Source organism: Mesoplodon densirostris, chromosome 13, assembly GCF_025265405.1.
Source record: "Mesoplodon densirostris isolate mMesDen1 chromosome 13, mMesDen1 primary haplotype, whole genome shotgun sequence".
Classification (NCBI taxonomy): domain Eukaryota; kingdom Metazoa; phylum Chordata; class Mammalia; order Artiodactyla; family Ziphiidae; genus Mesoplodon; species Mesoplodon densirostris.
Genome location: NC_082673.1, coordinates 12,545,620 through 12,562,913, shown reverse-complemented (window position 1 = coordinate 12,562,913; position 17,294 = coordinate 12,545,620). Strand labels below are relative to the sequence as shown.

Genomic DNA, 17,294 nt, shown 5'->3' with positions numbered 1-17,294 from the left:
AATAAAGAGTCTCCAGCCGAGAGGGTTACAGGGGATTCCAGCACCCTGGGGGGGAAAACTCAGTTTTAATTAAAGCAGGAACGTGAAAGAAATAAGAAGACAGAGGATAAAGGAATTTGTTCATCGTGGGCAGAACTGCACAAGGTACAGTGAAAAGGTCTGGGAGGAAAAGGAATGGTATAAGGTTAGGTTGTAGAGAGGATGCAAGATAAGCCATTTCAGAGCTCCTACATAAGGAATCACAGGTCTGATGGGTTACAAGGTTACAAGCAAATTAGTTGAGGAGGTAAGATGGTGGGGAGGGAGGAAACTCGATAGCATGTCAGGATCCACCTGTGGCATAAACAGATGACTACGTATAGAATTTCTGGTGGATAGAGACTTCTCTCTATAGGTCGCCATTTGTGTACTGGGTTAATTTCTTCTAGATTCTAGTAAAAAAAAAAAAAAGTTTGAAGTTGAGGCTTCAGACATATATACAGCCTCCAGATTTCTGAGATCCTATGTGTCATTAGGCTCCCCAAGGGTGAACAATAGGACATTTTCTTGGTATCCCATTCAGAGGCCTGCAGAGTGCCGTGTACAGAGTACACATTTAGTAAGTGTTTCATGGTTAGAAAAGTACTGCCCATTATCCTTAATAATCAACAGATTTATCTGAAGCCAGACTGCTTGAATTTAACTTGCAAATCTGACTTTTACTAGCTGTATGCGACCCTGGGCAAATCATTCAACCTGTGCCTCAGTTTCCTTACCTATAAAATAGTGATGATAATAATACCCACCTCAAAGGGTTGTTGTGAGGACTGAATGAATTAAAACATATGAAGTGTTTAAAAACAATGGCTGGTACACAGTAAGCACCTTCCTGAGGCATTATTTTCATAGAGCATGAGATCCATTAGCTTTGTAACATTATACTACTATACACTGCAATGAATATGTTAACTACTTTTTCAAACTTCAACCATCACTTATGGCTGGTCTATGAAGTTATTGCTTACCTGGATCAAAATTATCACCAAATATTCTCTTGGCAGGAATCTTCAGGGCCATAGCAGGAAATTGTTTCCTTAACTAGAATTGAAAACATAACATTATATGAACTTAATTTTATAGGTCTTCCAGTTATACATGTACCAAAACAAAATATAATCTGATTTTCAAAAAAATCCGCCATAAGATTTTTTTGAGTATATCATGATTAAATGTACAATGTTAAACTATACCAATAAAATACCATTAGTCTGACTAATCCCATTTTGTCCCAATAAAACACTTAGTATCTTTGTGACCTGGAATAAGTTACTTAACATCTCTGTGCTTCAGTTTTCTTGTTGGAAAATGGGGATAATCTTCGCACTTACCTTAGTGATTTGTTGTGAGGCTTAAATAATATCATTTATGTTAAGTGCTTAGACTAGAACCTGGAGTATAGGTTTTGAATATGTTACTCACCGTTTTGTTACCTCAGGAGATGTGATGTTTGTGTTCTCTCTAAATGAACACACTGACAATTGTTTTCTGAGAAAGCTGATGAATTCTGCTTTCAATACTCTCTGCTCTAGCCTTCCTCCTATTAATAATTATTTCTCAGATTTGCTTATACCCGAGAAAGAACAACTTCGTCCTGAAGAAATTAAATTTGGGGCAGTAAAGCCATAAAAATGGGTAAATGCTTGTTTTTACTGTAAGCTGATGTCAAAAAACCACACATACACAGTCTTACAAATCCTTGCATTCCTCTAGTAAATTTAGATGTTTTAGAAACAACAACCAAACGTACACTATGTATACACAAACACACACACACTATATATATACCTCCACTGACAGGAAATACAAATAGGAGAATGTATTAATCACTCTACACCATGAGCATGCTATCAGCAAAATTCAGAATGAAAAATGTGTAGACAAATGACCCTGCTTCTTTCAACAAAAAATTGTAAAAAAAAAAAAAAAAAAAAAAGGAAAGAAAGGTGGAGGCGAAAACCTAGTGATTAGAAGACAGGTCATAAAATCAACTATATTTCAACAAAACTTTTTTTAAAAAGTTAAACTAAAAAATAAACTTTTAACTATTTGTTAAAAAAAAAGACACTTCATAGACTTATCAACCAGTTTATATGACATTAAGTATTTGACATTAAGCCATTATTGTTAATTATTTTTAGATGTGATAATGATATTGCATGTATATTTTTTAAAGAATCATTATCTTTTTAAAGATGTATACAGAAATATTTACAGATGGAAAGACATGATATCTGAAATTTGCTTCATAATTACAGTGGGCTGGCTAGGGATAGAGATGAAACAAGAATGGCTATGTATGGTAATTGCTGGAGATGGATGGCACATTACATTATTTTCTCTATTTATACTAGTCTCTCTACTTCTGTATGTGTTTAACAAGCTTTCAATAAAAAGCTTCCAAATGTAAACTACAGTCATAAATACACATTTAAACTGACAGTTAACATTTTACAGATTGGAAATTTCACTTTTTTCTTTATTCTAAAAGGAGCATAGGGAAAGAATTTGTGTTTTCAAACTTGGAGAAATCCAGTCCAGGTTTAGCTTCACTTCTGTAGTTTCAAAGAACACAACTGATACCATTCCCCTGTTTTTTTCTTAGCTCCTCACCACAAAAGGCAGAATTGGAAGGAGTTATATAAAAAGAGAGGAAGACACAGAAAATGGGAAAATAAGAAAAAGATGAAAAAAGGAAGAGAAATACAGGAAAAATGAGGGAGATGGATGGTAAAGACTCAACTAACCTTAGGGAGAATTTTCTGCAAAAAGCTTAACATGGGTTGCTTGACGGAAAGAGAATCAAAGTGATCATGTGGGAGGAGTGCCCCAAATACACTTTCTTACTTTACCTTTATAACTAAAGATACTCAAATATTAACGCCTAACTTTCATAACTTAAGGAAACACAGGAAGTTGTGCAGCTAGACAACAGTTGATTCATTCTGGCCCATTTAGGAAGTAATTTGCCTCTTAACTGAGATATGCTTACCTTCCCCCATATTTAAAATATGTTACAAATGATAACCTATAGACATATATCCATCTAACACTATTTTTAAAATCAAGAGACAGGGATAAGAAAACTGAAAAAGTTAACTTATAAAATATGAAACAGTTTTTTCTGGAGGATGCCTAATAATCTACCATTTTTACAATAACAACATGAGGAGATTTCTATTTATTGTTAGAGCAGAAGAAATTTAAATTTGTGATTTGAGGCCCAATTGCTTTTTTTTCTTAACTGAAGCAAAGCTGGGAACCCAGAGCAGTCTCAATAACCTGGGGTCTCTAATGACCAACACAGGTAGTGTCCTCTGGCCTCCTACGTATGCATAACCTTAAAGGCAATGCTCTCCACAAACACTGGTCCCTGTGTAAGATCTGGCCTGATGTGTTACAATGACCATGGTGCTCTAGCTTCCTACGGTAGAAACTGTAACTGTAAACACTGGATGAAAAATAATATCTGAACTATGAATATATAAAACAGGTTTTAGTTATTTAAATAACTAATGATCTCAGGTAACTGTCAGGCTTTTGAAAGTCAACATTCATTTCAGCTGTGTTAGCTACTTAAAATCTGGAACCTTAGACTAATTTCTAACAGAGAATGAAACCATGGAAGGTAGGTAGGCTTATGACAGACTTTCAGACCTAAAGCTTATAGTTGGGCAATTTCACCACAAATAGCATGATGATTAACACTTATTAGAAAGGTAGGTAGAAAGGATTTATTTCCAATCTCCTATGACATTGAAATGTACTTTAAGCTGTACATTTAGTTTTCATATCTTCAATAGTTTATCTGGAACTTCTCAACAGTCCTCTCTCCACCCTTTTTGGTAAGAATTCCAAAGTTAGGATGTTTTGAAGAACCTCTTACCCTTTTCTGCTTATCTGATATATATATTATTTAATTATCAAATAAATCTCATTTTCCACTTTTCTCAGGTGTTTTAAATAAAAATCTTGTAGACTGACTGTTACTTACAGTGTTGTAAAGCTTATCGAACTCCGCATATCTTCTGAAGACAAACCACTCACTCCTGCCCACTGAAACCAGAACTTTATAAACCTGTGGAAATAAAAAATAACAAAATAAAATTTGATCACAAAAAAAACACATTAGCTATTTACATATGCAAATAACCTGTTTTCAGACTCATGAAACTGATATTAGACATTACTTTTTTTTTTTTTTTTTTTTTTATGCGGTACGCGGGCCTCTCACTGTTGTGGCCTCTCCCGTTGCGGAGCACAGTCTCCGGACACGCAGGCTCAGCGGCCATGGCTCAGGGGCCCAGCCGCTCCGCAGCATGTGGGATCTTCCCAGACCGGGGCACGAAACCGTGTGCCCTGCATCGGCAGGTGGACTCTCAACCACTGCGCCACCAGGGAAGCCCCAGACATTACTATTTATACATGATTCTCCAAGATACAGAAGTATACCAACTGAAACACTTATTTTATCTTGTTGCAAAGTGTTTTATTTTTTAAATGTTATGAAATATTTCCATAGTTTTCAGAGAATAACACAATGAATACCCATGTACTCATTATTTAGATACTCTGAATTCTAACATTTGGCCATTCTTGTTTCAGATTTTCTTCCCCCAAAATAAAACATGATAGTTTCAACGGATGCCATTCTGCTCTCGTCTTCCCCAGCAGTAACCACTACCACGAAATGATAAAGTATTTTCAAAAGGAATGCCTGGAACACAGTAAACACTAAATTATTAGTTCTCCTCCTTTCAGGGCATCTTTTACACAGTAGTTTTCAAACTAAGAATTTATCCTCAGCTTTCCTACTACCATCTTAACCTGTGTTTAATATTTTCAAATATACATAATTTCATATGACCATAGCCAACAACCCTCTGAGGTAATAAGCAGAATAAATATTACAACCCCCATTACAGATGAGGAAATGATGGCCCCCCAAGGTTAAGTAACTTGCCCAAGTTCACAGACTTGTGAGACTAAAATCTAAATCTTCTAACCTCCATGCACTAGAACAAGTATCAAATCAACAGTTATAATACAGAATTAACTCTCATAATTCATCCCACAGATACTCTCAGAATATAATTCAACATACCAATGTACAGAAGACAATTTGGAACCCCAAAGATCTTTTATAATTTCTAAAGAGAAAAATAACAAGTATCCAGGTATATGAGGAGAGGTTCACTGATGTATGGCTTGGGTTATCAATCTCACTATTTTACAGTGAAGATTAGGGGAAAGAGATATTTACAATACAATTGTCCATAGTCTGGTAGATAACAGAGTAAACCAGGTTTACTTTAGAAGACAGGCATACAAATATGTATATCTATCCTTTCCCACAAAAGACTGGAAAGCTACACTCACCAGTTCATAGTTAGATAATACTGTGAAGAAAGATCTCCCTGATACCGCATATGATTATAATGTAGGAATTCTGCAGTATTGTTGAAGATATGGTCACATTAACAGGGCCCTAGTACGACGGGCCCCAGAACATAAAGCCATATCCCCCTGTGAGAAAGGGATCAGGTCTCACCTGGAAAGTGAAGCGAAGTCATTGTATCAGTTACCTGGACAAGTGATGAATCACTTAAGTAGAGAGAAAAAGAGCATCCAGGCACCCTACGTGAGCTACAGGGGTAAGAGGATTTTCTGGTGTTAACTCAGAGGACATCAAGTTGTCCTAAAGGAAGCTACTGGGTGTAAGATATCAGAATCGTTTATAAGATGACACTGCTCCCATGGGAGAGAGTGCAGAAGTAGAGGAAAAAGAACCTAGTCTGGGTGCTGACAAAGTTGAGCCATGTTTTTAGGAGGAGACGACAGATTTATCTCCTACAGCATTCAGGATCAGATAGGCCTGGAAGCAGGCCTGCTACCAAAGGATCAGATACTTAGGTTTATATGATTACGAGATTCTTGAACAAACAGCACTGTTTGTGCTGACTTCCCAGTGGGATAAGGTGGCTTCCCATAGATACTCAAGTACAGCCAAGAACCCAAACCTAGGTTCCAGGCCGAAGCAGTTCTGCTGCAACTCTATTTACAGGAGCTTAAGATAAAGCCCTGTGAGGTTATTAATTAGCAGGATGATTTATGAACAAGGGCTTATTAAGTAAGTTCTAATAAAATACCAACAGGCAAAAACAAAACCTCTTCAGATTTTAAAAACACTCTCATTTGCAAAAAATGCACAAAATTTCACAGAAACAGTATAATAATAACAGTACAATAAATCTTATTAAGTTTTTAAAAAACTATTTCCTTATTGCCTGTCTTGCCCCACCAGAATTTAAGTTCTTTGAGAGCAAGGGCTATATCATTCTTGCTACCCACTGTATTCCCAGTGCCTAGAACAGCCCTGGCATAAGACAGAAACTCAAGGACAATTTGTTGAGTGGATAAATGAAAGTATAATTTAGACTTGGTTTAAGTCAAGACATCCTAGAACACAGTGCATTTCTCTGTAAAGTCGTTTAAAAGACACACGAAAACTAGAGTATAAAAATATTATTGAGGGGCTTCCCTGGTGGTGCAGTGGTTGAGAGTCCGCCTGCCGATGCAGGGGAACACGGGTTCGTGCCCCGGTCCAGGAAGATCCCACATGCCGCAGAGCGGCTGGGCCCATGAGCCATGGCCGCTGAGCCTGCGTGTCTGGAGCCTGTGCTCCACAACAGGAGAGGCCACAGCTGTGAGAGGTCCACGTACCGCAAAAAAAAAAAAAAAAATTATTGAATAGTTAACACAGTGTCTATTTTTGTTCCCCAATAGTACACAGACATGCTGAAGCTGGACAGAGTCTGTGCTGGGTGGGGTCGGGTCTATCTGTGTTGAGTAGAACCAAGTTTCCTGAGGACCGGGGACTGTACTGCAGTGATCAGCAACTAACATGTGAACTTAATCCTACTTTTCATTGAACTTCAATTCAACAAATGCTTACTGAACGTCCATCTCTGTTCTAGGTATTGGTGAAACAATAGTGAGGGAAGTTCTTGCTTCAAAGAACAAATTCAGGGAAAGCACACATAAATAAACCCGAAGTATGTCAGGTGGTGATAACTGCTATTAAAAAACTACATAGGGGGGCCTCCCTGGTGGCGCAAGTGGTTGAGAGTCCGCCTGCCGATGCAGGGGATACGGGTTCGTGCCCCGGTCTGGGAGGATCCCATATGCCGCGGAGCGGCTGGGCCCGTGAGCCATGGCCGCTGAGCCTGCGCGTCCAGAGCCTGCGCGTCCGGAGCCTGTGCTCCGCAACGGGGGAGGCCACAACAGTGAGAGGCCCGCATACCGCAAAAAAAAAAAAAAAAACTACATAGGGTAAGCAGGACACAGTGTGAAAGGGGCAGAGTGGGAAGATGCTATTTTATACAGGGTGGTCAGAAAAACCCTCTCCAACAACAAGGCAACATCTGAGCATCTGAAGCAAGGAAGTGAACAAGGGGATCTGCATAGAGCCTTGGAGAACTCAGGGGACGCCTCTGGGGACAGCTGGTAAGAGTGACGCTATAGGCCTCCTCAACCTTTTCACAGAAGACATGGAAATACGTCTACCATGAAAAACAAAAGGACACCTGAGATAACCCACCACCTGTATTTGCTATGTATGAACTTCCATCAGACTTGGCAGGAGGTTATGCCCTTGAAGGAGAGAATGGTCCAAAGGTAAAAGTAAGGAGAGGGAAGGAAGGAAAACTTCACACACTCCACTATCTTATGCTAAATATACCGACCTCTTGTTTACCATCAATATGATGTTTCTAAAACTGGCTTATACGAATGTGAAAGAAATGCTGAAGATACTGCTGTAACATCTGAGGAGAGGCAAATGGCCAGACACACACTGCAATCTCTCTGCTCTGGGTTTCTATGCAGGGTGTGGAGGTATGCTTATTAAGGAAGGGAGAGGGCTTCCCTGGTGGCGCAGTGGTTGGGAGTCCGCCTGCCGATGCAGGGGACACGGATTCGTGCCCCGGTCCGGGAAGATCCCACATGCCGCGGAGCAGCTGGGCCCGTGAGCCATGGCCACTGAGCCTGCGCGTCCGGAGCCTGTGCTCCGCAACGGGAGAGGCCACAACAGTGAGAGGCCCGTGTACTGCAAAAAAAAAAAAAAAAAAAAAGGGAAGGGAGAACAGAAGACAGAAGGGCTGTTTCCAGCTCCTTGTCTGAGGCTCTGGGAGAAAACCACCCTTGGGGGTCCCCACCCCACCTAGTTAAGAAGGCGGAGTGGGGTGCCCCAAGGGTTTAGTTTAACCCCTCAGCTTTCCTCAACTCCCAAGTGACATGGACCTGAGCTGAAAGTCACTTGTCATGGCACTCAGCTGGCAGGGGCCGGGTGACTCCCTGGTCAGAGGCCAGGGTAGACCACCTGAGTCAGGAGAAGGCAGAGGGCACGAAGAGCTTCGGTGGGGTCTACAGCCATCACGAGCCAAGGGGAAGCTGAGTCAGCAGTCAGTCACCACGACCCTTGCCAAGCCAACAAAGGGCATATCACAAATCAGTTCATCAACTGCAGATGCCAGCAGTGGATGCCAACAAAATGCCCAGGGCTGGCAGGTCAACCACAGCTGGATGTTTGCCAGACCCGTCACTCTACACCTGGAATGGCAAAGATCTAGATGATGACAAGAATGCCAAGCCTTCACCAGGCTACCATGAGGTCAGTCATCAACTGAACAAACACTGTGAAAGGGGACACCTCTCCTGCCACAAACCATGATGCCAAGTTGGAGAAGGAGTGTGTGTTCAAATAAGAGAAAGAGAGCATAATGAAGGCAGCCCGGGAATTTTTACTTAAAAGAACTGCTTAAATTTTAGCTCAAACTGTTGAACAGAATTGGGTTAAATGAATTTCTTCACACTGCTCAGTGGGTGGGGCCTTACAAGGAAGGCCAGATCAGTTACAGACACAATAAATGACATTTTTTTCAGGGAGAGGAGGACACCAGATCTCTGTATATACTAACAAGACTACTGGAACTAAATACAATACGTTTCATTACACTAATTAGAAAAGTGACTATTCTCCAAAAAGCGGTCACTGATACACTGACTCAGCCAAATATTCACTGTGCTTCTTTATAAAGTCCTACAGTAGATACCATGGTGATAAAAAGTAAAATTAGAAATGGACTTTACCTTTATGGTGAAAAAATGAGATAGAATACTCATTTTAAAAATTAAATATTTTTTAAATGGAGACAGAAAATGACAAATATCTTAAGAAAGATACTGTGGAAATTTCAAGACAGTGGTTCTTCACATGGGATCAATGAGTTTTGGAGTCCATTGACCCCCTGAGATATGATGTGTCACAGAAACACGTGTATGCACATTTTCTGGTGAGATGGTCTATCAGACAGTTTCACAAGCTTCTCCAAAGGGAGAGAGGTAAACAGGCAAAACTCTGCACTAAAAAAGGAAATTGTATTTCATTATAGTACACAGAGAAGACTGTGGAGGATGTACCATTTGAAAGATAAGTAAAATCTGCAAAGTCTGGGGAGGCCATTCTAGGTTAAGGAAGAACAGCAGAATCGGAAATATTCTCTACGTTCCATTTTGTTCCATATGCTTTACATGACATACTTACAGTAAACCTCTTCTTTTTCTCTCTGTGTTCATCAGAGCTGGGAATGCTTACACTTGGACAGCTTTCCTTGTAGTCCATGGTATAATCCCTTTGAGTTTACCGCCTCAAAAGGACACCAAAAAGTGAGTCCGAAGAAAGAGTCAGCAGAGGACAAACACAATTAGCTAATCCAAAACATAAAACCTCTTGAGGTAATGTTCAAATTCCATCATGCAACCTTAACCAACAGAAAAAAAAAATTAGCAAAATGATTTAAAAATACCGTGATTTGCCATTCCTTGCTCACAGAACCCATTTTATGCTTATTCTGGCAGGAATTTACTTTTGATCATAAGCCTCAGCCCAGGTGAGAAACACGGTTTCTGTTATGTCTCTGTCAATAGCTAAGTCACAATCAAAGATTTACGTCCCATCTACCTTCTTTTCTACTAAGAAACTCCAGGAGTTTATACACCACAGCTCATATGGTCTAAGGGCTAACTCTCAACTAAAAGGACTCTAGTTTGATGGATTTAAGAGCAGGGTTTTTCAAAGGAAGGTTTTCAAGCTTCTAGCAGCAAGATGAACAGGTGACGTTTGCTTCCGATTAGGAACCTGTATGGTAAGCTAATTATTTACCCCCCATTTTACAAATGAGGCAACTGTCACACAGACAGGTTAAATGATTTGAAGCCAGGCTGTCTGGCTCCAGGGTCCTGACTCTTATCCACTGGGCTAGGCTGCATTTTAACAACTATGGATAATTCTTATGCACTGGACCCCTGGTCACAGATTATTACAGTAGATCTTCATACAAAACAAATACAATTATGCTAATATTATCATCCCACCCACGGACAAAGGGCTCAAGATGTCACACTGATGTCACCTTTGCTACACACAGCAGCCCACAGTCTCCACTGACACCAAATAATACCTTTTAAAGGGTTAGTCTGCCAGGTTCCCTCGGTGATTAATTTCAGGAAGTCACTGTGACTGATCTAATAGTTGCAAATAAATTATATTCAAGTAATGATTTCAAATATCTATCAGCAGACATCAAATAATCAGGTATAATGAAATTTAATTGATTACAAAGGTGGTTCCTTTGAGATGATTCAAAGCCTACTTTGTTGGATTTGCTGCTGGAAATGCAGTCAGGAAGGATTTACATGCAGTTAAATTAGTTGTTAGAAAACATGGTCCCCTCCTAAGCTTAGGGTGCAGCATTTGTTACAAGTTAGAGTACCCTGAAATCCCACAAGAGCAGCTTCCCCCCCCCACCCCCGCTCCACTAGATCAGGGCACCATCTTGACAAGAGCCTTGTCCTCCAGGCACGGCGCTCTTCTGCTAAACAATCAGAGCAAGTGGAACTACAGCTCTTCAAAGGCAGGTGAGCCCTGTCCAGGAGCCCCAGGACCCACATCAGTGCATCCTGCTCCATCTGCAGCAGACACGATGAGAGGGTGAAGGTTATGGTGCTACACTAGCCACACCCGTCCCTTGAGAATGTGGATCCGGGGGTGGGGGTAGGGCCTGCTGGTACTATATTTACGTACGCGCTTGAAAGCCTACTGTGCCTTACCGTGCGTGGTCCGGAGGAGCAGAACTAAAGGAGAACATCACGCCTCAGGCCTTCCCTATGGAACGGACATTAAGATGTAACATTAAGTGGCATCAGGAACAGACGAGGGAGAAAGACCTGTGGGGGAGGATACGTTGTCCACACAAGGTGCCCAGGGGACATCTCAGCCTACGTGGACAGCAGGCGGTTAAGTGTAGAGCCCAGCACTCAAGGGGCACACTCAAATCGGGGCCAGAAATACCAGTCTGGCAAGAGTGCTGAATGGTCCCCACGTGCCCTTCCAGACCCAACACCACTCTTCTCCCCCCGCCACGGCCCAGAAGGCGGGCCTCTGTGGACCTCACACTGAGGCAGCCTGCCTCCTGCCCTCGCCCTCTGGCTGCTGGTTGGGTTCATCCAAGGTGAGGCGCCAGCAGGAGATGGGAGGGTAGGAAGGAGGTATTTAGTTCTCTTCCCCCCTAACAGGCGGCGGCTTCTCCACCCAAGGCCCCAGTCCCCACGAGGTGACCCCTCTCCCACAGCTACAGTGAAAGGCTTCCAAACACTGTGAGAAGGGGTGCTTCACCACGCCCTGCTGCTGCGGCTTCTGTCACCTCCGCCCACAACAGCTTAGTAAATAGTCCCTTTGTTCGAGTCCCTTCAATAACTCAAGTGTGTCACGACTGATGCAGTAACTGCTACCAAGAATGACCCCAGGAAACAGACCCTCAAAAATGGGATGCATGTTGGATGCATCCTGATAACCTTCCTATAGAGGGAGGGGAGGGGCAACTGATAATCTGGCACATAGTGAAACCAAGATCACTCCAATTCCCTGTCACAGGATGAAGTATAGGTCGTGAGCAAGGTGCTGTAAGGCCAAGTAGGTGATGAAAATGTTGATTTCAAAGACTGTGACATGGGCTGCGGCTGCTTCTGACTGTCTTTGAGAATGTGCACAAAGCAAACAACAAATTGAAAGTTATGAATTCCCAAACAGATGAGTGGAAAATCTGTGGCTGTTATAAAGGAGTCCTTTTTTTTCTAATAGCTGCTAATCTGACAGGGCTAAGGATCAAGCCACAGTTTGATGATAAAGGCTGCAGAAGCAATTAAACATGCAACCCTGCAAAGTCAAACGATCCTAAATCATGGATGCAGGCACTGGGGCAGATACAAATGAGGCTAAGAATGTTGAACTCCACATTCAGCTGAGCATGTCTGCTGAAAGCAGCAATTTACAGCCCTCTGAGAAGATCCAGCCTCCTAACCCACCTCCCATAAAACCCTTTCAAGTTGTTTCACAAGGGGATGCCACTTCTCTTCACCACCTACTCCCACTAACCCCTCATGGCCTCCTAATGGGAATTAGATGCCAAAAGAGCCCCAAAAGAAGTTCAAAGCCTACTGAGAGGAGACTATCTTTACACCAAAAAATCTGCAGAATCTCAACAATTTTACCAGAAGTTTGAGGAGCACATATAGGAGTACATTCACAGGATGTTAGACCAAGGAGGACTGAGTGTAAGACTTCTGTGGCCCTACACACAGCCACAGATGTATCCCACCAAGCTTTCTCCAGACCTTACCTAAGAGGTACCAGCCGCCATTCACAAGGGTGACTGTCCACTGGGGAAAGAGAAATGCATAGTCTTTCCAAGGGTTACCGGACACTAGCTCTGAACTGACACTAATCCCAGGAGACCTAAAACATGGTCCACCAGTCAGAGCACCCATCTCACTCCAGAGAGCAGGTGAGAGATAAAGTCAACCCTGGTATCTCATGGTGGGTCCAATGGGAGCACAGGCCCATCCTGTGGTTATTTCCCTAGTCCTAGAATTTTAGTGGAAATAGATATACGTAGTAACTGGCCAAATCCCTGCATTGATTCCCTGTTCTGTCATAAAAGCCATTAGGGAAGACAGGGCCGTGAAGAAGCCCTTGGAACTCTCCCCCGTTTCCCCACAAAGAAAACAAACCAATAACTATACCCCATCCCTGGAGAAGCTCACAAAACCAGTACCACTATCAAAAATTTGAAGGATGCAGGGGTGTTGGTTCCTATTATATCCCCATTTGACATGCCTGTTTACCTAGACCAAAGGCAAAAGCCCTTAGAGCATGACTATGGATCACTACAAATTTAACCAGATGGTGATGCCAATCACGCCTGCAATTCCAGATGGGATATTTTTGCTGGAGAATATAAGCATAACCCCTGACATCTGGTAAGCAGCTACTGACCTGGCAGAGGGTAAGGGGAACGTAAAATAAGTACTAGAAGAAGGGGGCTTCCCTGGTGGCGCAGTGGCTGAGAGTCCGCCTGCCGATGCAGGGGACACGGGTTCGTGCCCCGGTCCAGGAAGATCCCACGTGCCGTGGAGCGGCTGGGCCCGTGAGCCATGGCCGCTGAGCCTGCGCGTCCGGAGCCTGTGCTCCGGCAACGGGAGAGGCCACAACAGTGAGAGGCCCGCGTACCGCAAAAAAAAAAAAAAAAAAAAAAAAAAAAGTACTAGAAGAAAAAAGGATGATTAGCAATTTGAGCCAAAAGATTAGCTACAGACGCAGAGACTACAGCAGCTTTGTTGTAGTTTTCTTCTGTTACGTTACACAAAGAACACTAGCCGTGCCTCCACGTGGGAGCACGGATGAACCGGCTGCAGTGACTAGAGGACCTTGCGTTTCCCCGGAGTTAGGAACAGGAGCTTTACGCCCAAAGTCTGAGTGAATACTAACGGACAGAAAGAGGAAGACTGCGCTGGATATTCTCTATTTTTCTTTTCAGATCCATCTCCACCCTGCTCCACACCCCAGGGCACCAACCTCTAAAGCCTGCACCCCACAGGCTCCCTTGCCCTCTAGCTGCTGGCTGATTTCATCCAGAGAGGCACTGGCAGGACATGGGGTGGAAAGAAAGGGTCAGGAAACAGAATTCCTCACCCTGCTCCCTCCTGGGCAGGCTGCTGCTTGGCAGTTGCTGCGTTCCTCTCTGTAAGGCCAAAGCTTCTGTCAGGAGATCCTTTCTCCTTTCTCCTATGACTACAAATTGTACAAATGTACAGTTCTCTACCTCGGGTCCTTGGACACGTTTAAATGATCTGAGCCTTAGTTTCCTAATCTAGGAAGTGAAGCCAGCAACACTTCATATGGTTGTTTTAAGGATTCGAGATCAGTGTAAAAAACCCAGCACTGCACAGGCAGTCAATAAACTGAATCAAATACATAACCACCTGTTTCAAATTTGTTTTTATTCCTTCATTCAACAAACACTTATTAAGGCTTTCACTATGCATTAAGCAACAGAAAGACAGAGATAAAATTCTACTTGCAAGGAACTTACCTAATGGGGTTGAATGATAAGCAATATAGAACTTTCAAGAGTTGGCTAAATATGATCTTAGATGTATGCATAGTACACTCTGAGAGCACAGAAAAGAGACACAGATGCAGACTGTCATGTATCCTCAGTCTTGCTAAAAATAAAGCCAAACAGGTATGGGAGCAGAAGTTTGAAAGATATCACGCTGGTTTGTCTCAAATGTCTTTGGAAAAAGGAGCTAAAGTCATAGGTTGGAAATGAATATATTGCTGTGAAGAAAAACGTAGCCCTAGCTAGTATCCAGCAAATAGGCGATAGAGCTAGGGTTCAAATCAAATCTGTTCAACTCCAAAATCTGTATGTATTAGTTTGCTATACCACATTGTCTCTACTTAAGAAAGATTTTCCTTTCCTTCAAACTAAATCAAACTGGCAACCTAACAATAATTAACATTCAGTGGCTAAGCAAGATTACAAACCAGACTGTGCTTTACTTGTATCAATCTGATTGCTCCTCACAACAGCCCCACTGAGAGGAAACCCAGCAGAAAATGAAGCATAAAAAGATGAAGTAGGGCTTCCCTGGTGGCGCAGCGGTTGAGTGTCCGCCTGCCGATGCAGGGGACACGGGTTCGTGCCCCGGTCTGGGAGGATCCCACATGCCGCGGAGCGGCTGGGCCCGTGAGCCATGGCCGCTGAGCCTGCGCGTCCGGAGCCTGTGCTCCGCCACGGGAGACGCCACAACAGTGAGAGGCCCGTGTACCGCAAAAAAAAAAAAAAAAAAGAAAAAAAAAAAAGATGAAGTAACCCACCCCAGGTAGTGGAGTCAGGATTTGAACCAGCAGTGGTCTGACTTTAGGACCTTTACCCATTGTACCACACTGCCTCTCCAACCTATATATGCTCTAAAGAGTCCTCTGGAAAGCAGTGAAGAAGGTCCATAGATGTTATTTTTAAGTGGTCAGAAGTAAAATTTTGAAAAAGCAACCCTATTACTGTAAATTTAAGGTATACTTATTCTGTAAAACTGAAGCAATTAAAATTCTGCAAAATCATCCAGTGGCCAGGCAGCCCAATAAAACAGAACGAGAAGAGGACTGATATAAGAATCCCACACTAAGAAAGAATAGAACAAAAAGCTGTGTTCACGTGGAATAAAAGTTGGAACTTTGGGGCAGGTTAATAGGTATGCAGGGCATTTCAAAGAGGAACCAGAAAAGAATCTGCCTTCACTCTGCTGGAGAGTCACAAGATAATCTTGTACATTGGTTCCCAGGAGCAGCTGGCTTGCCTAGGGGTAGATCACGTGGCTCTAAGGAGACGTAGTTCAGATACTAACCCAGAAAGGAAGAACCTTAACATCCAGCTAATGAAATAACTCAGACAAGCCCAACATAACAAAAAGAAGTGGGTCAGATGAGGACAGAGCTGTCAGAAGCCGGCTGGATCTCAGGAGTGAGAGTGCTTGGCAGAGATAATGCAACAGCTAGTAAATATTGTATTTATAGTGGTTCTCGACAGGGGGACATTTGGCAATGTCCAGAGACATTTTTGGTTGTCACAGCTTGGGAGGCTGCTAGTGGCTACATGTCAAGGATGTGCTAAGCATCCTACAATGCACAGGACAATCCCTACAGCAGAAGATTACCCGGCTCAAAACGTCAATACTGCTGAGGCTGAGAAACTAACATTTACTGAGTACTAACACCAGGCACTGTTTTATGTGTTCACATCTAACACATCACTTAACTCCTCACAGAAGTGTCATTATTCCCATTTTACAGATGAAGAAACCGAGGCTATCAGCTCCACATCCTCACACAGCTTTGGGTGCCAGCACTGTGAAGTGAACACGGCTCTGACCCAAGAGCCCAGTGTGAACATGCTGCCTCTCAATTTCCTATGGTACTGCTGCACACACCCCCTTCTTCTAAATCACCTCTGGAGAAACAAGAGCTGAAGGGAAGGGAGCACCAAGTGTCCATTAGCAATTGGGTTACAGAAAGAGAGACACGCATAGGAAAAGCAGCTTTCAACTCGGCCACCAGGAGGGGTCAGTGCAGCACAGAGTGTCAGGAGTGCTGCTGAAGACATCACCCATCAACATCTAACCAACAGCTTAGTACAGAGCAGGCTCTGGTGGGCGGGGGGGTCCCATCATAAGGACGATCAAGGGCTAAATTATGAAATAAAGACAATACAAAAAGGGATGCTACCACAGGATTTTCTAAAGCATTAATAGATTTATTTTAATTGGGGGTCTGTAAAAAGTAGAAATATGAAAAAAAGATGAAATTTCATGATAGAAAACTGTCCAAATTCATGTTATATTAAAAAAAATTTTTTTGATAAATATTGATTAAAATAGATGGATAGGGCTTCCCTGGTGGCGCAGTGGTTGAGAGTCCGCCTGCCGATGCAGGGGACACGGGTTTGTGCCCTGGTCCAGGAAGATCCCACATGCCGCGGAGCCGCTGGGCCTGTGAGCCATGGCCGCTAAGCCTGCGCGTCCGGAGCCTGTGCTCCGCAACGGGAGAGGCCACAACAGTGAGAGGCCCGCGTACTGCAAAAAATAAAAATAAAAAAATAAAATAAAATAAAATAGATGGATATTAGTTAAGGATTTTTTTTTTTAAAGAATTTTCCCCTTCATCACCATGCCCATCTTTTTGTCCATTGTATGGAATTATTGTCCTGGATCTTGTCCATCTTTGTTTCAGACAGCCAAAAAAAAAATGTTCATAAGAAAGTCAAAAGATTCTTCTGCTTTTTCCTCTAAAATATAAGCAG

The 17,294-nt window shown here is 42.6% G+C and overlaps 1 protein-coding gene across 26 annotated transcripts in view; it reads right to left on the bottom strand.

Moving 5' to 3' along the window:
• SGK3 (serum/glucocorticoid regulated kinase family member 3) overlaps positions 1–17,294 on the bottom strand; it is a 122,263-nt gene that overhangs the window by 46,743 nt on the left and 58,226 nt on the right. For 11 of the 26 annotated variants that reach the window (XR_009534125.1, XR_009534124.1, XM_060116558.1 and 8 more), the window contains 4 exons: positions 11,206–11,322; positions 9,641–9,857; positions 4,031–4,114; positions 1,005–1,077 (listed from right to left, as the gene is read on the bottom strand). Coding sequence is in view for 24 of the 26 variants with exons in the window: in XM_060116558.1 (XP_059972541.1) it covers positions 1,005–1,077; positions 4,031–4,114; positions 9,641–9,718 (235 nt within the window). In the remaining 2 variants the exon portion in view is untranslated. Of the gene's footprint in view, positions 1–1,004; positions 1,078–4,030; positions 4,115–9,640; positions 9,858–10,556; positions 10,621–11,205; positions 11,323–17,294 lie in introns of all 26 variants that reach the window. The other 15 variants (XM_060116547.1, XM_060116545.1, XM_060116542.1 and 12 more) reach the window with 6 other exon arrangements.